General features: G+C 38.7%; 1 protein-coding gene across 1 annotated transcript; it reads right to left on the minus strand.

Moving 5' to 3' along the window:
- Positions 1-243: 243 nt before the first annotated feature.
- On the minus strand, positions 244-23,454 carry LOC144634507 (sodium channel protein 1 brain-like). Its single transcript, XM_078493474.1, has 23 exons — positions 23,023-23,454; positions 16,996-17,123; positions 16,233-16,313; positions 15,516-15,644; positions 14,720-14,814; positions 14,048-14,242; positions 13,455-13,515; positions 13,199-13,343; positions 12,401-12,535; positions 11,286-11,795; positions 10,565-10,753; positions 9,612-9,953; positions 9,005-9,200; positions 7,953-8,236; positions 6,765-6,938; positions 6,198-6,308; positions 5,350-5,613; positions 4,841-4,894; positions 4,104-4,241; positions 3,678-3,791; positions 3,230-3,368; positions 1,918-2,049; positions 244-1,553 (listed from the first exon to the last, which is right to left on the minus strand). The coding sequence occupies exons 1-23, from the start codon at positions 23,098-23,100 to the stop codon at positions 253-255; spliced, it is 4,995 nt and encodes a 1,664-aa protein (XP_078349600.1). The 5' UTR covers positions 23,101-23,454; the 3' UTR covers positions 244-252.
- Positions 23,455-23,709: the final 255 nt, after the last annotated feature.

Raw genomic sequence — 23,709 nt, forward strand, 5'->3', positions numbered from 1 at the left:
GAACACGTCATAAAAAGAAATTTTTGTTCTAAAAAAATAGAACGCACACAATATGGATTTCTTAAATCAAAAATAACCAGATTGGCAAAATAGCTCTAAATTTTTAAAAATAAAAATAAATTCTGAAAGAGTCGCAGGTATAAGTTGCAGGGGTTTCTCCCTTAGTTTTTTTTCTTGGCACCTTGTATTCAACTGCGAACATGTTTCACATAGGCTCAAACGAACTGTCGTTTTCTGTCGCTAAGTCTAGATCTATCTTGGTTGGTCGATTCTAGGTTGCTCCATCACTTTGATTTTTTTGAGCGGTGCAGACCTTGGCGTTGCTTGTCGCAAGGTGCCTACCCTAGGTAACACTTTATTTTCTAACGAAGGCGTCCGAGACAATATTGCCTTTTCTTTTCCAATCGCGGGTTGCAAGTGAGATGTTTTGTATAGATTAGGAAGAGAATCGCTCAGCCTGTTGTCAGAAAGAACTAGGTTTGCTATACGGCTGCCCTTTTTCCTCTTGTACATCGGTGTGTCCTTAACTCCATGATTGATGTTTCCCGATTCCATTGCATTCCCTGCACTTGAAGGACTCGATCCCAGGGCTTCACTGCGTTTCCTCTCCCGGTATCTTTTGACCGCGCGTGTTATAACCGTAGCAGCGACCATCTCACGATTCTTTTCCATTGTGGTTTTGGTTTGACGGTAATGTGTTACAGCGGGAAATACAGCTCGGAACCTTTCCTCCATTCGCTTCATAACCAAGTTAAACTCCTCGGAATCAAACTCCTCGTAGCCTGTTACAACTCTCTTGACCAAAACCTGCAACAAGTGCAGACAGTAAATCTTGTCATCTTCGTACAGCGGTATATTCAGCAGCGCGCATGCGGCCTTGTTTGGCTGCTTAATTCTCAGATTCCCTTCCAAAGTGTGGAGAAACTCTGACAAATCTTTATAATAAATGTACTGGGTGCTATCAGGGTCGTACAGCATCCAGTGTTGATAAAACAAATCAATGTCCTCTCCGGTAATTCCAATCTTTTCTTGTTCCATGACGTTGTTATAATTTTCCAATATTACAGCAACGTACATGTTGATAAGAACTAGAAAAATAATTATGATGAAGCTGGAGAAGTAGCAAACAGCAATCCAACCGTTGCCGCAGTTACCATTCGACAGTCCTTTATAATCGGGATCGCAATCCGGCGGCTGTATCATCAAAGGCTCTAACACGTCGTTCCAGCCCGCCGCGGTCATGAGGCGAAAAATTAACAGCATAGAGTTCAAGAACGTTTCAAAGTTGACCACGTCATTCAAGGCTCCTGTCTTCTTGACATGCGCAAAGAATGACATTCCTATGATGGCGTAAATGAACACAATGAGGAAAAGTATCGCTCCCACATTGAACAGGGCTGGCAAAGAGATGACAAGCGAGAACAACAGTCGTTGAATGCCTTTAGCTTTCTCAAAGAAGCGGAGAAGTCGTCCAACTCGGAACACGCGAATAACACGTAACAGATTCGGCGTTATGATTATACCAGTTGTGTTGAGGCTCTCCACGATTATACCTGCATAATAATAAAAAGATAACATTCATTAAAGGGGCTATGTAAGTCACGTTATTCCATTTTGTGACATAATAGTGACATATAAATTTGTGTAAATGAATCTTGTAAAAAAGGACCTCAGAAGCTTTTAAATGAACATAAAAAAATTCAAGCACGCCTTATAGAAGTAAAAGTGTAACAAACTGAACAAGTTTGGCACAGATTGTGAAAAACATGGTTTCTGAAAAAGATACCATTATCAGTTATCATGAGCCTGGGACAAAGGCCCAAAATCTGAGCCCCGGACGAGAGTCGAGCCCATCAGACACTTTGATATACATGTAGTCAGTGTGCGAGTCAAACATTTATCTTAATAAATCCTTACCCACTATCGACAGAATGACGATGATGAAGTCAAACACATTCCAGTACTGCAGAAAATATCCCCATCTCAGGGCAATAATTCTCAGTATCGCCTCAAGGATGAAAATGCAGGTGAATACGATGTTGAAACATTGTGATGGACGCCCACAGCAGTCACTTGTTAAGGAGAAATACGATGTAGTGTTTATATTACGCTAGTTTCAATCTTAGAGATCGCGCACAGGAGCCAGAGAGCTCATTTGTATAGACCCTTATTTTCAGTTTCTGTAGCGTGCGATAAAGGTAGAGTCTGCGTTCGAGCCTAGTTACCCTTCAGGACGGAGCGTTCCCCGATTTAAAGTGATTAAAAGTATTTTTTTCTCCCCCTGGATGGGATGCTAGTCCATTGCAGGCCCAGGGGGGGGGGGGGGGTACTCTGGCTTGTAAATGACGGGGATGATCGAAGGATTTTTTTGGGTTTGAAATTTTCGATTCCGGGATTTTTTTGGGTTGGAAGATTTGGCAAGTATTTATTTGGGTGACTTGATTCAAATAGGGGATATTTTTGGGTATTAAAAACAAACTAAAGTGCCTTGGCGCGGCCTTGGCGTATTTATAGTATGTTGAATAATCAAACTCGAGCGTTATTGCCCCTCCTGGCAATTTAGCGGTAATTTGACAAGGGATTTTTTTGGGGGTTATTTTTGGTCCAGGGATTTTTTTGGGTAATGTCGGAAGACTTAGGGATTTTTTTGGGTCCTGAGTTTTGCCTTCATTCGATCATTCCCGTCATTTACAAGTCGGAGTACCCCCCTGGGATTGCAGGGCTCCCCCGGCCAGCATTAAATTCGTCTGTACCCCATTTAAACACTTGGGTGGGGAGAGGCACTTTGGGAGTAAAGTATCTTGCCCAAGAACACAACGCAAAGTTTTCAGCCATGACGCTAACCCAGACCATTAGGCCACTGCGCCTGGTGACTGGATATACTGCTACTCCCCTTTAACCCCTGGGTGGATGCTAAGGCAACAAACGTTACCCTTAATATTTTCTTGGGTTGCCCTGACGATTGACCTGCGGCAATTTGTAATCCTAGTTTGAGAGAAGCATTGTGAGAGTGTTAAGTGTCCTGCCCAGGTACGCAACGTGCACAATGACACAGTCCAACGCGCTAACCATTAGGTCACTGGACTTTCCCAGATCCACAAGTGTCAATTATAAACTTCTTTTACTTTTTTGTAACGACTAGCATACGATCCAAAGTTCTCCCGGTTTTAATGCCTAGGAAAGTTTAAAGGACTACACATTATAGAGAGTATTTTGAGTTAAAGGATATCTAACACTAATGTGACCTCCTCTGGCTGATCATAGTGCTGTACCATCATGACTATCATGTTGATTGTGATCACCAGGATAATAAACATCTCAAACTTGCGACTTTCCACCAAGTCAAACACAAGTGCTTGGTAGCGGTTCTGGAATGAAGTAAATTGGTCAAAGAAACAAATAAAGGTCTAAAACAGTGAAAACGTTCAGTTTATCTAGGGGTGAGTGATAAAAAATAGAGTATGAGCAATGTGTGTGTACGATATGCACGAGTTGAATTCGCGCTGGAGACCAGAAAATGACTAAGCCCACAGTTTTAACTTAATTATTTTAAAAGGTGAAAGAACATTACCGTTCTGAAGCTACCGGTATATTGATTTATGTAAGACATGGAATGTTTGGTTATAGGGCTATGGGGTTTGTACAAGCTGAATTGTTGATCATAAATCTTTTGTTACCTCTGGTCTTTTCACTTTCTTCTTTGGCTTTTTAGCCGCAGCGTTTTTTATCGCATTCATCCAACTTCTCTGGTTTGGAGTCAAAAAAATATGCACAGAACCCAACACCTCCATCTGTTGGCAAGAACACATGAAAACAACACCAGAGTTAGTATCGGTTTAAACTTTGTTTTGCACATTATAATCTAAGGTTAAAGGAAAGTAAAACTCAGTCGGGAACAAGTCCCGTTATCGGTAAATCTTCGTTGAAGGACTTAAGAAGTTTCCGATTAATTCTTATCATCCAATCAAATTAAAACAGCGCGAATAGTCACGAGTACTTCGAAAATGTTATTCTAAATCTCATTGGCTGTGAGTCGAGGACGTTTTAATTCGGCTAAGTGAAGAATAAATACAAAAACAAGCAAAATACGAAAGCCTGCTGACCTGTTGCTTGAGGTGATTGAAGTTGTCGATAATGACACCGATGAAAAGATTTAACACAAAGAAAGATCCAGAAATAATGAACACAATGAAGAATGAGTAAGCGGCCATGTTGTTTTCCCTCACGGGCTGTTGATCCACCTGCAAGAAATAAATGAAATTAAAAAAAAAACGATAGATAAATAATAACAAAAAACAGGCATACAGGCAGTAAATAAACATAGGCCGCGGAGCAGGGAAAGAGGACAGGAGGTTGAAGCACCCCCCCCCCCCCCCAAAAAAAAAAAAAAAACGAAAATTTGGCGGGGTCTCAATCCCCACGTTTTGGTGCCGAAATATCGGCCTAGAATTGGTTTGTCAGGATATTCCGCCTCGTGAGTGAGTTCAAACATCTTCGAGACTTCCTTGGAAATCTTTGGGAACTTCGTTTATCTTCGGAAAAAGTTCGAAAAATGATTGGAAACGTTCGTAACACCTTCGAACAACAATCGGAGAAACTTCGGAAATGTTCGGTCTAGAAACTGCTCGGTCTAGCAACTTGCTAGAACGGAAAAAGAGTTGCTCCAAATATGAAAACCTTCTGAGTATGTTTGGGACAGTATTAGCCCCCCACGTTCCAAAACGTGATAAATTTATATCAGTAAACAAATTATTGATATTGCTTTCACGACTCAGTGCTCAACTGGCTTCCCAACTCGGAACTAACTTAATTTAATTTTTTTAAAATGAATGTTTCTTACCTTAGTAGCATCAACAGCGTCCTCCATAACTTCCATCCATCCTTCGAAAGTAGCCTAAGAATGACAACAACAGAAACTATTTTAAAATACCTGTCTTCAATTCTTTCTTACACGTACTCCCTCAACCACCCACCCACCTACAATTTGACCCTTGCCTTCATTTTATATAGCGTTTGAAAAGGCCTCATCTTGCGCGCTGAGTTGTAAAGATCAGTTATGTTCAGACATCACGGCATTACCCTCTTGGTGTTTTAAAATTGTTGGTACTGTTATTTTGCGTGAACTTGTAACAACAAGTGACAGTCAATTTACCGAAAACGTATATAATAATAATAGTTTATTTTCTCTATTCGGTTGTCAAAACATACGAAAAATAAAATCTTAATTTCCTAACTTTCTTAACAATCCACAAACGTAAATCCACAGACGCTCCTAGTTAATTAACATACATATTTTTAACAATTTAAATTTTCACCTGAAAAGAGAGAATTAAATAGGATTGAACGTACCACTTGAAGAAGCGCCAAAAAACCGTTGACAGAATTGTCGAAATTGACATTGGAGTTAATCCAGCGGTCTCCTCTCTCAAGGCATGCGGACTTGTTTGCCACTACAGAAGCGTCATATTTAACGCCGCGCGCGTCGACACACTTGTAGAATTTCCCGCCAAAAAGATTAACGCCCATGATACTAAAAATAAGCCAGAATACCAGGCACACGAGGAGAACATTAGCGATCCCAGGTATGGCGTGAAACAGAGAGCTGATAACCACCTGCAAAACAAACCCAAGGGTCTGATTAGTGTCAGAGTGGATATCAATGGAACATTCAATACTTTGCTCAATGTAAAAAAATCACACAGATGGAATCCTGGTAGACAAAGCGTCATCAGGAGGCTAATTTAAGTGTGCTTTTTTTAGCTTTTTTTCGGGAGCTTGATAACGTTGCTGCTCTGTGGGAAATTTATTAATTTCCGCACAAACACAACTGTTGAGGGTTGGTGACGATGCCTCCTTATCGCCAAAAACGTTTCAGTTAAAATATAATGCCTATAAGGGATTCTAGATCTGGACTGTCTTGATACCGGCGCGCAAGACTGTCTGGAGGACTTAAAGCATTAATGACTGTTGTCCCAATTGCTGACAAATTTTATTCGTTTATTATAAGCATGGAAGAGTTTGAGAAATAAGTTCAATCAGGCATTTTGGCTAAATTTGCATAGTAAGCACGCAAATGGTAAACTCCAAACAGGTTCATGGTCACTTCGTCAATCCCTGAAAACCATGATAGTCAGTTCAGTTTACATGATACTCATCCAGCAAAGAACGGCGGGCGTTTAAGACATAAACTAACTCACCCTCATTCTTTCAAATCGTGAGATCGCTCTCAGTGGCCGTAACGCTCTCAGTGTTCGTAAGGAGCGAATGGACACGACTGCTTCATTGCCAAACAAGGCGATGAGAGAAACCTTTTGATAGGATAAAAAATAGTTTTTTTTAACCCTTTATAATTAGAACCACGAGGTTTTCCACCCCGCAAACTACGACTGAGACAGTGTGCAATTTCGTTCGAGGATTCAAATATAGAGTCAAAGCCTTCAAAGGGCAGATCTGAGCGTCGATTCAGTTAGTAAATGTAACAAACAGAACATAAACCTATCAGTTAAAACTTCCCTAATAGCGGAAAACTTATCAGTTATTGACGGAGCTATTTAACATAGCATGGCTTAGTAGTTGAACTGGCGTGACTGCCTTGTTACAAATCCAGCCAAAACCTTTACATTCGGCGGATTTGAATTCTGTACCTTCCATATTTAAAGTCAGCGTCTAGGACACTTCGCTACGCTTCCCTTTTATAAATAGGGAGACATTTGGAAACTCCTAAGAACTTTTATAAAGATTTTGACAAGCTTAAGGTTACTTACTACGATGATGACCACATCAAGCCAGTTCCACGCACTCGAGAAGTATGACGTGAAACCGAGGCCGATGAGTTTCAGTAAGAATTCAAGCACGAACACAACGGCAAAGAAAATGTTGAGCACCCTTAAAACTTCCTTCAGGGTTGGTCTGCTGTCCAAGTGAACGTCTTCGAAGGCCTTTGGAATAAGAAAAAAAATTAAAGTTTAATAGTTTTGTCATAATCAATTTGCACTTCTTTCAAACAATAAACAATTTTCTTGCCGTTTTTTGTCTCGCGCACGTTTCTCGAAATTGTCATTTCTTAATATTCAGCATAAAATTGGCGTCAATATGATTAGCTGCGCAGACTCCCAGAGCGCGCGCAGGGCTTTGCAGTCGGTTTTAATCTCGTACCCAGATCTTCTCAACCTTCGGAGAGAACATCTGGTAAAGTCGGATTTTGCTCGCGTCAAATGTGTCAGAAATGTGACACACGACGCGACTACGCATGCTCGGCAATTTAGTGGATGAAAAGCTCACTTGGCCGCTGTAAATAGTGCTTGAACTTCTTTCCTATACAAGGAAAGACAAGTAACACAATCTTGAGATAGAGTTGGGGAAGACAAAAAGCGGACACTCGCGTTTTGCTGCTAAATTAAAACACTTAACCCAGCCTTCAACGGCGGGGAAAAGCGCGCGTTGTGTTTGACGCGTACAGGCTAGATGTACGCGTCATATTTCCAAAGTTTTTCACCCATCTTTTCACCCACGAATTTGAATCCAAATATTTCCTTACTAGCTAACGTAAGGTGCGCGCGTGCGAAACAAAGTTTACATCATCCGCGCGCAAGTGCTGAAGCTGTTCATCAACCAATCAGATTGGCGAACTGAACGTACTTGACCAGATGTGTACTACCGTGGTAAGTAGACATCTGGGTACGAGATTAAGTCGGTTTTTCAAATTGTCTAAAAACAAAACCATTGAATAGATCAGGGTTTTGTAAAGCAATTATAACGCTTCCTCTCAGTATCTATCGACTATCTGTATCAAAACCTCTAGCTGGTCGCAGTCTAACTGCTGAACTGAAGCATGCATGCCTAGCCAATGCTGCGAAGTTTGTCAATATTCGACGGCTTCATTATGCTAAACCCCTTATCAGATTATGAGCAACCACAGTTATCACTGACCAGCGTCAAGAAATTTCACTCACCAAAGCAATGCTACTTGCTGCAATCAGAAACACGATAAACCATTCAAAGTACTTGTGTTCCACTAGGCATTTCACCTTGTGGCGTACGCACAACCAGATCACGTGACACGTGGTGTCGTCAAACCTGGTGCAGCAGCCGCGCTGAGTCGGAAAACAGTTGTCAACTTCATATTCCCGGATGTTCAGGGAACAGCAACACACTCGTTTGGGCGAGTCACGTGGGCTTGCCACACGCGATGCCTTCCTGGATGCTGGACCGCCTGTGTCTGCATGGCCATTGCTGACTAGAAAGAAATTTATCAATTCAACTATTATTTGATTGAATGCTGTTGCAAAAACTTTTTTCTAAATAGGCATTGGGTTCCTTTTTTATCGTGCTGTTCCGTAAAAACCGGCACCCTCGCTTCACTGCCCCATTCCTATTAAACGTCCAACAAGGCTAAACGTCTTTAATAGAGTGCTTTTCGACTGAGTGTCGTAAAACCAAAACCAAAGTTATCACTCTGGGTAATCACAGTTCATGGAGAAGGACAATTCAGTGAGCCAAGCAAAACATGTTGCTCGCACGAAGCGCGGAAAAACGCGTGTAACGAGTAACGATTGGTTTTGGTTTGATTGGTTGAAAAGGTGGCGTGAGTTTATTGAACCAATAACTTAGCGAAGTAATGCAAAAATAATAGCGTATGTTGAAAAAAAAAAGTTTTGTTTCTATCCTTGTCTCGTAAGTTATTTTGTTAGCGTTATTTTACCTTAGCAAACCAATGTTCGATTTGACGCCAAAAGGAAGATGGATTTCGATTACCACAAGTAATTAATGAATCAAGAGATGAATGAAAGCCTTCTGGTGTTCAGGTATTTAGTCTACACAACTAATTGGGAAAATATTTCCTGTCAATACTCGAGAAAATACCCGAATCGAGAAAATTCCTGAGTAAAGTTACCAAAGTTTTGTATTTAAATATAATTTCATGTAAACAAAATTTAATTTTTATTTATGGCTAAAGCGTGTATTGTTGTTTTTGTTGTTGAATCCTGGTTATCTGTGCACTTACTTTCTATCACCTCCTCTGTAGGTCCTACACTGTTTTTTGGCCACACCTTGGACTTTATTCTCTTTATGAATCGTGACGCAATCACGACCTTTCTAAGCCGCGTGAAAATTCGATTCCTTTTCTTTCCTTGACCAGATGACAGCGAGGCTTGACCAGCGAATGAGCTTAATAGTAACGCCAAGAAAAGATTCAAGATCTAAAATAAAAAAATACATTTATAAGGCTTAGTATCTCGCAACGCAGTAGCAGATCAGACGGCACAAAAACGGCAGTTGAGTGGAAAAGGTTTTGCGTGAAATACAGAGTTTTTATGGAAGTCCGATATGAAATTATTTCCGTAGAATTAGAGTCTGTATATACAAATATATCTAAACTAACTGATTTACAGAGGACCGCCGGGGATCATATTTTGCTGGTAAAATAACAGGCAAATTTTTCGAAAAAAAAACCGCGACTGTGCAGTAAAATCTTAAAGTAGTTTTCTTGAAGTTTGCAGATTTTTACGAACATATCCTGACCTGAGAACAGATTTCTTTACTGAGTTTTCGCGAATGAATAACTTTTTGTTGAATCAAAATGACTACGAAAAATAGGTTATGTAACTTACAATGAAGTGTCCTAAAATAAATGCTGGTATGAAGAGTATAATCGAAGCTGGTCCAGCGGCCCTCATGCAGTCCCACAGAGGTTCAACCCACTCTCCGCAAATAATCCGAAAGATCAGCAAAAACGAATGCCAGAAATCTGTGAACCGCCATCTTGGAATTTCACCGTCGAATTTGTCAGCGGTGTACGACGAACCAAACAGTTGCATGCCCACCACAGCGAAGATATAGATGATGATGGCTAATATGACGGACAGATTGGCAAGCGCTCCCAGACTGTGTCCTATTGTAGCCAAAAGACTTGACATGGTGCTCCAGGACTTGGCGAGTTTTAGAATGCGAACCTGTTTAACGCAAAAAGAAAACTCATTGTTACTATTTTACAAATCATAATTTGCCAAAGAAAAAAGTTGTTTGTAGCGTTCGTAAGAGCATGTACCCACTATGAGAACTTGCGATCGCGCGAGCGAGAGCGTAGAAAAAGAGCACAAAACAGAACCCAGACAAAGCCCCTAGTTATCCCGTCCTAAGCGTGCTTGTAAGTCGCGATGCGTCCCGGGCAGCGACCCTAGGTAAACCGACTTTGCTTGCTTATCAAGGCATTTTCTGTTCCGCTACGTTCTCTAAAGAATGTCCTGAAAACCCCATCACTAAGTAGGTCATTTCCCTATTAGAATTAGTTTGCAATGGAGACTAATGCAGGTTAGTATCATTAAAAACAGCTGAAAAGGTTCCTCCCGTCATTCGTCTTCATTGTAAGCTCCATCCAGTTAAATTCGAGGATATACAAAAAATGGTTTATATAAGAAGTTCTTAAGCCGAGTACTAGCAATTGAAATTTTCAGTAAAATTTTCTGCCGGTTAAATAAAAAAAACCCTGTAAATATTCACAGACAATTACTACCCTGGAAGATCACGCTACAAAAACAAAAAAATAAAATACTTAGATGCTCACCAATCTGAATGATCTGAGTACACTTGTGCCCGTGTTATCGATGAAGTTCGACAGCGTCAACACAGTATCTATGAGACTGATCACCACAACCACCCCATCAAATATGTTCCAGCGGCTTTTGATGTAACCACAAAACTTGAAAGCGATCAGCTTGAGTATCATTTCTATCAGAAAGATGAATGTACACACCTGAAAAAGGGAGAGAAGCTTGGGTTGGAATCATAAATTATCTCCAAATTTAGACGGAATGAAACTTTTGGAATTTTATTCATCGTATTCTATCAGACTGGATTACTGAACTGAAAAGGTAGCCTGTTTTACAGCCGCCCTCCCCCTAAAGAAATCGGAAAGGAGCTTCTTTTCCGATTTATTTGAAGGAAAGAAGCGGCGGGTGTACAAAGGCTAAGAAATCGAAGAGCCGAAGCAGTGTGAATTTAGTTCCTCATACTCATACACTTATCTTCAAAACCGAGTCAAAGCCCTGCCAGTAAACTAAAAATTAGACTAAACGCTGCACAGCGCTCTCGAATTTGATCAGGAAAATCTTCGATCTTCTTCCTTTTATTCAATCTTCTGTCTTGGAGCTAAAATGAATTTAATATTTTCCATTTATCGGATTTGTCGTACATGCAGTGTAGCTGTTGTGCTGCGTTGGTGTGCAAGTACTGAACAGGTCTATGTCAGAGACATTCAATCTTTACTATTTTAGCTTGTTACTCACCAAATTAACAATATCAATCGCTAATTCCAAGTCTTTGTCCATTCCATGATATTGTATGGACATGAACAGAGTGTTGATTAGAATAATGATGATAATACCAGCTTCAAACACTTGACTCTCTACGATTCGCTTCACACGCTTCCTGAACGGTCCCCAGAAGCCACACGTCAAAGATAACCCAGCACAGCACGAGCAACACTTTTTGACGGGTTTCTCTCGGGCTTGATTCTCGTCATGATTATTGTTTGTGGAAGTTTTGCTTGTAGCTGTGCTGTCCTTTAGTTCTTGCGGACCTTGTTTTATTTGAAAAACAGAAATTGATTCGGCTTGTGACAACGTCAAAGGGTTATGAGTGGCTTCACCAACCGCTGGATCGAACATGGCGCGGTGAATCGCCTGATCGAGAACGACATCCTGTTCACCGTACACGAGGCTCATGATGCTTCTGCGACTGCGTAGTGAGAACGTAGAGCCCTGCTGTTTCTGTTGAAAACGCAGGCTGTCATTGTCCTGTTGAAGAAAAAATGAATTACTGAAACAACTGTAACTAGTGAGAAAATCGCGCTAGGGTGGTCTAGTTTTGATTGAACGAGAAGTTTTGGAAGTGATTTTTCAAGATGGCGGACGAGGCTAAGTCGCTGAACTTCTGCAGTAGATGTCACCTTCATGAGTTTACGTTGCACATGCAAGTTCACGCGAGTGCTTATGCTTGTTCTTGCGCCGCAACGTGTGAACCAAGTGTCAAACAAATACAAGTCGTACATTTTATGGGTAGAAAAATCGTGTTTGATATAATTTTTACAGTGGCTGCACCTGTGAGTGTTCAAACTAGGCCGTTAATAACAGGAGCTAGTTATCAAGAAATAATTTTTGTCTAGAACGTGACTCTTGGCCTGCCGCCACTGTGTATCTTATCACTCACCAATAGAACTTACATCGGTACATTTTGGAAATAAAATGAACTTGAACCACGTTTCAAAATATGTTCCATCTGATACCTTTCAGGGCTATTTCGCAAACCTCTACAAATACCTAGGATGTTCATCCCATTACTTTTGTATGTGGAATTCGCTCCGGAGTTTTTCCACAGTGAAAGTTATTCAGTTAAATCTTACCTGTTTAGAGTTCTGTACTTCGTTTTCATACGATGCCGCTACTACAGCGAGAACAAGATTGATGAGGTAGAATCGCCCAAACAGCACAATACACAGGAAATAGATCACTGTCCACGGACCCATGGCATAAATGATCTAAAGAGAGAAACAGTTCAAAGTAAAAGTTCAGCTGATAGTACCGTATTTACTCGATTAAGCGCTGCCCTCGAATAAACGCCGCAATTAGGACAAAAAAGTTAATAAGCGCCGCAGTCCCGTTTAACCAAAAACAGCACTACAAAGCAACTCTAAAACAAACTTGGACATTTCTTTCCATCAAAAGCGATGTTTTGCAGTTCAAAGTGATTGTTTTACCGCTCGCCCATTAGTTTTCTATCCAACATTCTTACCATACGTTGTTCTGTAAATGTTGTGAAGGCCGCGAACTTTGCTGGGACAGCTAGCGCCACTTCTTTTTTGAGCAAGAGACGAATACTGACAATCAAAAGACGCTATTTTCAATTTATGTAAAAGATTAGATTCTTTGTGGCGTCCAACTTTTAAATAAGCGCCTCCCTCAAATAAGCGCCGCCCTCGAATAAGCGCCGCACTTGAGGCGCGAAAAATTTAATAAGCGCCGCGGCGCTTATTCGAGTAAATACGGTAAGTACATTCTTTCTTTTTGTCCTAAAGTGACCTGTCCGTTCACCCTGAGGGCAAAAAACAACAAAACACGAAAACCTAGGACTCATCATTTTGCATTGCTGGTAACTGGATTGGACACTTTTTCGTGAGTTGTTGGTAACTGAAGCAACTCACGTTATTGTAAACATTCTCCCAAAAGTCCAACGTAACAAGCTGGAATGACGTCATGATGGCCCAGCCAAAATGATCAAAGCTGGTGTATCCATAGTTGGGGTTAGCGCCTGCGTCAGGAAGACAGCTCTGATTGGTTGAACAGTGCCTAAAGGATAAAGATCATAAAACGAAATAAAATGCTACTTCAGATGACTAATAATATGCTAATATGCTAGGTCGCATATCAAAACAAATATAATCCATAACTATTACTTACGCTGCTCCAGAATTGTTTCCACAGACTATGAGACTACCATCAGAGTCAAGTATCCAAATATCTAAAATAAAGGAATCAAGAGAAAACCGTGTTGTTTTATCGAAAATCTTAAGAAATCAAATCAGGAGCCAAAATCGGGGACGAAGACCGTAAGCACGAGATCGAGGTTGTCCCTATGATAACGGACAATTTTGCTATTTTTAGAATAGTTATATAGCTGCAAAAGAAAGCCCGTTCAAGCCTGGATTTTTGCATGCATAACTGCAATAACCTTTCACATTTAACAGTTCAAATTTTATGATATTTTATATACTTCATCTATTTCTTATGACACTTTTGACTTTTATTTCCATAAAAACGATTTTGTTCTGTGCAAATTTGATTCTTTCTTAATCAGTACAAGTCCGAAACGTTGTAAGACTAAAATGTTTTCTGAAGTTGAACTAAGCTAAGTTTGTAAGTAGAATGACTGGACATTGTTATTGTTATTACTATCATCATCATCATCATCATCATCATCATCATCATCATCATCATCATCATCATCATCATCATCATCATCATCATCATCATCTAGCTCCAAAGCTACTCACTTGGGTTAGATGCATAATCTCTGTACGAAATTTGAAGATTCTTAGGCACAGGCTCCGTGCATTTATTTCTTAACACACCCACAAACACTTGCATGCCGACCAAGGCAAAAATACAGATAAAGAACATTGTGAGAATGAGCACATCCCATAACATCTTCATCGATGCAAGAAGGGTGTTCACCATCATCTTAAGACCTAGAAACAAAAAAAAGTTCAGTGTACCACCAGAGCACACGAAGATAATGTATTGATGGCAAATTTTCCTGCCATTTATTTTACTTTAATAAACGTACCCGCCTAGATGATAGAAAACTAAGCAATTATGGTTTGGTTCGCAGAACAGTACTCGATAAATTACAAAAATTCACTAGAAAATGAGGATAACTTTAATACAGTGGCGAGGATGGATGTGGATTCAAATAGTTAACACATGAATGACCATCATCCATGAATAGTTGAGGCTCACGTTTTCAAGAGTTGTTCTGATACTTTCGACATGCAATACCTTTTCTAGTGCATTAACCGAAGAACAATTTTTTGTAGTGCATTATTTTATTCGGAGTTTTAACTTATTTTTAGAAAGCAGAAGAGTAAGCCGGGGTTCAAATAATATCAAGTACAATAAACTTGTTTCATTCTGTTTCTTTTGTATATAATAAAAACACCACTTACCTTTTACGGCTGATATGGTTCGTAGAGCTCTAAACACTCTAAATGTCCTGATTCCAGAAAGATTTGCCAATACACCAGGAGCAAGTGTTATATACCTTGGGAATGAAAAATACTTTTACCAAGCTGTTTATGGGCTGTTTACATGCATGTTCTCTGATTTGTAATAAGAGCTAGAGCAAGTTTCGTTTAATCGTAAAAAAATTGGAAACGCCTTTTTTTTTTGAATAACAAAATTGCATATTGCGCCAATTTTTCAGTTCTGTTATTTTTTAGCCTTTAGCTTGCTTTTCAATAAGTAGTTTATTTCTTTGAGCTACTTTAATATCGAAACTAAGAGCGGGCAGTTTCTCGAATAGCGTAAAGAGAAAGACGTGTTTGATTTTGCGATCATTAGAGACCATTTTTATAGTGGATAGCAGTTTCCCCTTGAAATATTTCTCTTTCAGCCTGCCATAAAATTCCACACGAACTTCAAAATGTCCGCCAAATTTAAACCATATCTCTTTTTATGTTTTATTTGACATGATTGACGTGATATACGGCTTACAAAGTTAAGGACCTTCAGAAAGGAGTACGAGTACGATTTTCGAATTTCAATCCAGTTTTATACGTCCCCAGAGCCCTCACACCTCCGTTTTGCCGACCAGTTAAAAAAAAGACTATTGGTACGAGATTGGTGTGAAATGTGATAATTAAAAACATAAGCACTTTGTTTCAAAAGTCGTACTTCTTCTTAACCTCGGACTGATCGTACTCCGACCAGAAGGTCCCTAATATTTAACATAAGACATCTTACCCCAATATGACAACCACGAAATCCAACCAATTCCAAGGGTCTCGTAAATACGCATATTTGTGAAGAGCAAATCCTTTGGCAATTATTTTGAGAATCATTTCAACAGTATAAATAGCTGCAAATACATATCTGAATGAAAGTTGAAAAAGACAATCTGTTTATAACAGAACCTAAAGTTGTCACACTTGAAATGTTATTAGAAATACATAAATTGGTCAGAATATGCTGTATTTGGGAAAAAACATCTATTAAACTGTCTTTCCTGGTTATTCATTGGTTTGGTATAACAAAAGGAAAAATAAATAAAAAAAAAACCAAGAAAAGAAAAAAAACCGAAAAGCACTCCGCGTTTTCCCGCCATTTTTAAGAAAAGCAAGCACGACGCGGTTGTCCTTGTTTCCCGCCTTTTCTGAAACGTGTTCAGATTCCCATCGTGAAAATGGCGGGAAAATGCTTGGAACGCTTGTCTTTTTTTTTAATTTCATTTATTAAACCAAACTAATAGCCTTTTATGGTTTTTTTTTTTTTTTTTTTTTTTTTTTTGTTTTTTTAAATGAACTATCTGGTGAAGGAATTATATTATCGTAATTTTTGCTTGGTCAACGGAAGCAAAATGCGTCTATTTTGTCTAATTATCACCAAGAGAGAATAATTCTTTAATTCTGTATCATCCTCTGTTGCTGTCAAAAATAGTGAAATTGACTTTAAAATACTCACTCGGGTTCCTCAGGTGGATCAGTCAATGCAAGAAAAACACAATTTACTAAAATAGTTAGGATAATAAAAATTTCAAAATATCTGAACAGAGTTAAGAAATTCAAACAGTGCAGTTACATGTAATACATATACATACTTTAGCAGTCATATTTCTAGACAGTATAAATTTATACTATAGGAAAATCCATTACCTGACGAGGGAATTCCACGTTAAATTTCACGCAAAAAAACCGATATCTCACGAGCCGCGAAGCGATGAGTACGATATCGGTTTTCCAAGGAGTTTTTCAAGGAGTTAACTACCGACCGATAGAAAACCCGCAGATTTTTTATTCTAGAAGGGCCTGGCCTTCATAATCTAATGACGAAGTTTTTTTTTTTTTTGGTATGTCGCCCCGCGGCCCGTTTTTTTTTTTATTTTATTTCTTTTTTTTTTTTTTTTCTTCTTTAAGGCAGAGAGTTACGTTATTTTAATCTTAGAACGGAGGAACAAGACAGCTCTTCGGTGCTGCTACTTAACTACAGTTTCCGTAGAATGAAGTGGCTCAGAGTATTGCTTCTCGCCCCTAGAATAGATTGTGTCTATCCAAGGTTACCACGTGCCTTGCGTTCCTTCTGATGAAAAAGGTCTTTTTTGCCCAAGAACACAACGCAATTCCACCGCAACCGCAAACACACAACGCAACTACTAGGTCACTACTCAACAGTCTCACGACTTAAACGTCAAGTAATTGTATAAGGAGCTACTTTGTCAAAAGGATACTGATTTGTAGTTATGTACAGTGAAAACTTCCTTAAAGGGTGATTTTGACCAAATATGTACACGGACTTGGCTTTATTTAGTCGGTGGACATGAGGCGTTCCAAAGCGACTTGTGATGACAATAAATGTCTGAAAAAGAAAACATTTGAGAAGAAAAATAAGCGACAGGAAAATAGAACGACGTTTCGATGACGCCATGTCATCATTATCAAGTTAAAATTATAATACGGAGTTCATGCTTATATAGTGATCTAGGGTGTGATAATATATTAGCATATTAAGATTTTAAATAAACAGTTTAGCACGCACAGAATCTGATTGGTGTTAAGTTTCGTCTTTAAAAGAAAACAAATATAAAAACTGAACTTCAGTCTACCATCAAATGTAGTGCAGTATTGTTAGTTTTGTACTGTAAACAAGTAAAGTAGAGATAAATAAATAAATAGATAGATAGATAAATAAATAAATAAAAATGAAAACAAGCAGGCAAACAAACAAATAAATAAATATACAAATAAACAAATCTTTAATTATTTCCAACAATGATATCAGCTAGTAGTAGCTACACTGTAATTGAGAGTTTAGATAAGGTTTATGTATGTAAGTTCCGGAAAAACTAGCAGTAGCGATAAAATTTCATGGTTGTTAGTAAATTCCGAAAGCCTGAAGACCTTTCGATAGTAACAATGAAAATAACACAGTATATAAAAGACTGTATCAAAATGATGCGATATTTGTTTTAGATCCTTATCATAAAAGCAATATATTACTCCATTTTGATAAAAAGAGATTTATTACGTTTAACAACCCGATAGCTGCAACCCTCAAAAAGCAACGATCGAAGAAGACTGTCACTGATCCGAACGTAACGAGGGTCGCTACTTTCGGAACCTTTCGAAGCTGTAGGCTGCGAGCAGTCCCTCTTTTTTCTTAATTTATCCGGCGTGAGGCGAAATTAAGCGCTTGTGGAAAACAGGCCTGGAATATACGCGCGTCTATCCTCCTCCCCCCCCCCCCCCCCCCAGATTTCGCGCGGCAATTTTTCCACTCGCGCTCTCTTGTTTCCGCTTCACGCTCGACGGACTAAAAAAGAGAGAGACAGCTCTTAGTCTAGCAAAGCTCTATCTTACATCCCATGCTTCCTAACCACAAGCCACTTAGCCCACAGATATATAATTATTTAAAAACCTTATGACCGCAGCAAATAACCACTCAACGCCATGGGCACACGCAGCGCTATTTAACTAGACAACTACAGCGAACTTTGTAGGTTTTTTCCAATTAGTTATGCGACAACAAACAGAGGACTATTCTCGCCATCGTTAGCGAAGCTACATTATTTAACGAATTTAAAATCTGTCGAATTTACCAGAGCAATTATAAACGCTTCGAAAAAAACAGGTGTTTTGTGCAAAATTATTCACTGGGGGAAAGTCCACGTACTCGCTCGCATGCTCAAAAGTTAGATTTAAATATTGATATTAAAATAAAATGATACTCTACAAGAAAGATATATTGGGTTTTATATATAAAATATTAAGTGAAAGTCAATTACTGGTATGTTCGAATTTATCTTTTTTATTCCTTCAAAAATAAACCCTTGAAACTTCCGGAAGGCATAAAACAATTTATTTGTTCATATTATTTTATTTCTCAATTTTGCTTTCCGAGTTTCCTTTGATCTCTTCCCTCTTTTCGAAATCTTTGTAGTAAATCAAATTGTACTCAACTAGCGAGATATTAATTTCTTTTTCTTGAGTGACAAACATTTATTTTCTCTTTACAATATTGTCATAACTCAAGCAGACAGGGTAATGAGAATTAAGCAAAAGTAATCAACTGTTGGATATTTCCTTATTACATCACCACATTCTCAGACGGGGAACTGGAACAGCAAAACAGAGATTGATAACCTTAAACGAAGTTTGTATTTCAAGATTCGAAGCGAATTTATCCGAAATGGCCAATAAAGACTCGATACTTGCTTTGGTTTGCTAGCGTCAAGAAATATCACTATATATGTAGAATAACCATAAGATTCCGCTTTTGAGTTAAGACGCGCGATAGGGAAAATGAACAAATTATTTTACGGGATGTCTGGCCGTGTAGGATGATAAAACTTGAAATCTTTATATACATGATTTCAACTCGAAAACAATGATTCCGTGCGCGATCATTTATTTAGCAAGCTAAATATTTCCCGGTCATCAAAGCATACATCTTAGCCAAAATAAAATTACAAATTTTCTCTCCTATGAAAGTACAGTATTGTAAGCATTTTATGATAGTAGAAAACATATTTCATGTTGGAAAACAGCTCTGTTATATTCCTGTAATTGCGCTGTTTGAGTTTCTGTTGAAAGCCGGCACGACGGCCTAATATTTTGTTACTTTTCAGGAAAACAAACAACTTTATGATTATGGCCGCAACAAGCGGTATTAGTAAGCAGAAATTGTAGTTGTAATAGGGGTGATTTGTTTATGGTGAAACGTTTTGGAAAAATACATCGTTCTTCACTGCGGTTCTTCCGGCGTGGATCGCGAAGCACATTCCGGTAACTGCTTTTAAAATATTTAACAGTTCATTTGTTTACCTTTCGTGGCTGAAATTCTAGTGCTTCAGTAAACAATATTTTGCCAATTATACCACACACCAGAAGCAAACCTGACACTAATGTTTTTATCATCGATTCAGTTTTAATTTACTGATAATAATAGTTGTTCGGACGACGCATTAGGGATTGAGGGTTAACCGACTACATCTCAACAGCAATTTCCGAAATCTTTTGTGAAAATGCATCGGAAATTCGAGGAAATGCGTTTTAAAAAATTTCTTTGTCTACTAAAGTTTTAACGATTTAAATTTGCTAATCTATAAACGTTTTAAAGTCGTTATCCAAAATCAACTTCGTCCCACGTGCGAAAATAAAAATATCATAACCGATTCTTTATCACTGTCAAGAATTATTTATGCTAAAAGAAAGTGACACAACTTGAAGTCTTTCTGAATGATCAACTTACCTCAGAAGAGTTCAGTTTCTCTAGAAAGCCAGCTAAGGTATTACTCAGGGTATCCATGTGAGCACTGATCATGAAACTAACGCAGAAAATAAGTACATTTCCGACATTTCCGCAGTTCCAAACTCGGCGCGATACGTCTGCTAGACCAGAAAGATCAAAGGTTTCATATCGCAGGCCAGGTGTCCAGCCGTTTTGTAGTTTATACCAAGACAAAGCTCAAGGTTTTTGCGTGTGAGAGCTGAATAATTGAATATTCCTCAAACCAGCCAATTAGAAACGCGCACAAGACCTCGCAAAAAATAATTTTCCGCTGTAATTAGTAGATGATAGCAGACTACAGTGTTGTAGAGGAGAAGCTTGTAAGACGGCCGGCACTTTTGTAAAGCATCGTTTGTTGTAAATTCAGGGAGAAATTCTTATCGTGTGGTTTATCTACAAACATTGATTTCATCCGATTTCGTCTTCGTGTAGGGCTTTTAGAACAGAGTCGATGATTGGTGTTGCCTTGGTAACGCGGTTCGGCTCATGCTTTGTTCGAGGAAACAGTGAAATCATTTTCAATACACAAATTTTATTCTCATTAAAATGCATTGTTGTTAATAAATATAGGCGTTTGTTTGAAGAGTGGGGAGTTGTTTAGTGGTTTTTGCTAACCGCAGACTTAAACTGTTTTAACCATAGCAAACTCGCACGCAGAATAGCTAAGAAGCTTCAATCTAGTTCGTTGGTATGGTGACATCATAGTGTCCGGTGACAATGGAACCATTTTCTTCAATACAATGAAATGATGTTAAAAAAAATTTGCAATGCAGATAGACTAATTTCTGACAAAAAATGTGGTGGAAAAAAAAAGAAACTTACCCACGTATTTTTCTATCGCAAATCACACAAAACAGCCAAACGTACACGTGTTAAGAGTTTCAAGATTTCCCATCACTTGCAGGGAATGAAAGTCACGTTTGATTCACTTTGTTATCTGAAGTTTAGTATCACTGAGTTATGATGGGACAAGCCCAGCAAATTGCTGCTGGTGCCGAACTGTCTGGATCTTAGATGTCAGCCCGCGTCAGTCGTCTTCTACTAAATATAGAACCGCGCCATTTTGGCTAAAAACCGCCGCCACTTGGCATCAAGTCTTCATTCTGAAGCTAGTCAAAGCTGGGATCATGCATGCGTAGAAGAGAAACGGCTTCCTGCAGTTCCTGAATCTGAAAAACTTATTTAGTTTTGCTTCTTTTGTCATACATTGGAAGTCATCTTCCTTCGTTCGGCAACCAACGTACTTGTCGAGTTTGGTAAGGATTACGTGAGAAGTAACTTCCTGTATCTCGTATTTTTGTACAAAACCACCATTGGTGCCGAACTTCGTCCTCAGGGTCTTGTTCGCTTTTCCCGACGAGCCTGCCATTTTGAAAATCGTCGCAGAGAAGGCCCTGGTGACGAGGTTGCACTGATGCCTTACTCAGGAACACGTCAACCCTGACACATCAAATTGATTTTTAGTATGGCTTCGTCAATCGGATCTTTTAAACGTTGTTTAGAGTTTCTTGGCTCATTTTAAGATTAATCTTATTTTGAAGCCAGTCATGCTTCGCAGTGTTGAGTAGTTCGGGTAAAACCACAAAAAATCCAAATGCAAATCAGTCGCCGAATTGAAACCTGGGATAAAAACAATCAGATCACCAATACAATTTCTAGTTAAAAATAACGCAACCCTTACTTGTTAAGGAAAACTGAGAAGAAACTGAAAGGAACTTGTCTAAAGTCAATGCTTTTTCTAAAAAAAAATAACGCTAAAAAAACGCAATGAAGCGTTTTGGTGCAAAACACTTGAAAAACACAATAGAACAATGCTTGTTGTACGTCAATCCAAACATAAAAGGAAAAACAACTGACAGAATTTACACATTCACTAAGTCATGTTCTAATTATTAATTATAAATGATCGCATGCTGAATATGTATATTTTTTTTTTGCAAAACGTGTGTTATTATTTTTGGCCACTTGGGAATTTATATATAAATTTTAAAGATCGCCTCTTTTACAAACTATTTCAAAGTTGTGTGAAAATTAAATATTAGTAGTGACTATTTGACTTTCTAATTTGCTGACAACAATGCGCTAGTGCCCGCAGGTTAAAAGGGCCAAGACTCCTTATATTTATCGACGAAAATACAACAGACAATATAAGACGTCATCAATTATATTCTAAATTGCTGTTTGCAGGATTTGGTGATTTGAAAAATCAGTACTACAGAAAACTCTAAAGAAGATTATATTTTTTTTACGCAGCCTTATATGTTGTTTTATTTACTCTTGTTTGGGTCTGTTTTGCCACTATAAGCTTATCAGTTATAATATAATTTTTAAACAAACTTTCTTTATGTAAACAAAGATAATTGCTACTGATACTTTGCGGTAATGATTTTTCTTGGGACCTGACGAATCGAGGTTCTTTTTGTGGAAGTGTCAAAGTCGCGAGTGACAGAAATAAAGAAAAGACCAGCAATACAAACTGTAGCTTTTCAAACGGAGTAGAATGCATTGCTAAATTAGTACGTCAGAGTTAAACGGGAACTTAACAGTTGGCTGAGAAAGGACAATTTGGCACAATTAACTAATTTGGTGGCAGAGAAATAAACATTAGTTTTTCCACTGATTGTGATGTACATACTGTAATTGTGGTATAAATAACACGAATATCCAAATGCACGGGGCTTTAAACAGCTATGCAGAACTATGACATTTCACCAGTATAGACAGTACGGAAATTATGTTAACCGTGAAGTCGTGAGCTTTGTCACACCACATTCCGAACAAATTCGCTTAAAACACTGCCGAAATACCATCAAATGGTTGCGCGGAATAAAGACCGATTTCCGCGCAAAGACCAATTACATTATCTTTAGCTATAACTTGTATAAGTCATTTTTCTGCAGCTTTACTAACAAGAACTCACTATTTTGTTTCTAATTAAAATAATTAAATAATCTTTTACTAAACCCACCTCGTCATTGCAGTCATGTTTGTCCTCCAGAGGTCGATTAAAATATCTCGGTCGATCGGGGCAAAGTTTGCGCATCATATCTTTAAAGAAGTCTTTGATAGCCAGTTTACTATCAACACTGCTTGCCTCGCTATCCCTTCGGGTTGTCGACCGGCTAAAATGGCTGGCATAGCTTATTACGCTAGCCTGGGATAATCTTGCAGTTGTCGTGGCCGCGTGTTGTTGCGAGAGGTCGCCGTTCTGTTCCTGTGAAAACGGAAAAACTGATTTTAACGATGGCTCCTCGGCACGCTCTAGTTACATGCCTTGTGAATACTTGAGTGTTTAGGGGTTTGTTCTTGGCGATGGTAATCCCATGCAGTTACATAAGCTTTGCCTACCTCAGGCGCCGCACAGTTAAAATTAGAAAAACGGACGTTTTGCCAACCTGATTTCAATATAACATGCATATCATAGAAAAATCATCGCAAGGCGCGCGCTCAACAATAAACTAATATATTCAGCTTTAGCAGCAATTACTGATTCGAGTAACTTGAACAAGGTTGATACTTTCCCCCAGGCTAAATTCTATTGTATTGTAAATCAACATTTAGGACCCATTACGTCAGTTTGAAAAAAGATGAAGAAAAAAATCAGACAATAAGGTCATCAAACAGAGCAAAGATGGATAAGTTACAAGGATGAAGA

The sequence above is a fragment of the Oculina patagonica genome, chromosome 13 (assembly GCF_052425735.1).
Source record: "Oculina patagonica isolate OP01 chromosome 13, crgOcupat, whole genome shotgun sequence".
Taxonomy (NCBI): Eukaryota; Metazoa; Cnidaria; class Anthozoa; order Scleractinia; family Oculinidae; genus Oculina; species Oculina patagonica.

Coding starts and splice junctions, on each gene's coding strand:
- LOC144634507 (XM_078493474.1), bottom strand. CDS start 23,100: ATGATGCGCAAACTTTGCCCCGATCGACCGAGATATTTTAATCGACCT. Junction 9,201..9,611: donor TTATTTTAGGACACTTCATT/GTAAGTTACATA, acceptor TTTTTATTTTAG/ATCTTGAATCTTTTCTTGGC. Junction 6,939..7,952: donor CAGCAAGTAGCATTGCTTTG/GTGAGTGAAATT, acceptor CTTATTCCAAAG/GCCTTCGAAGACGTTCACTT.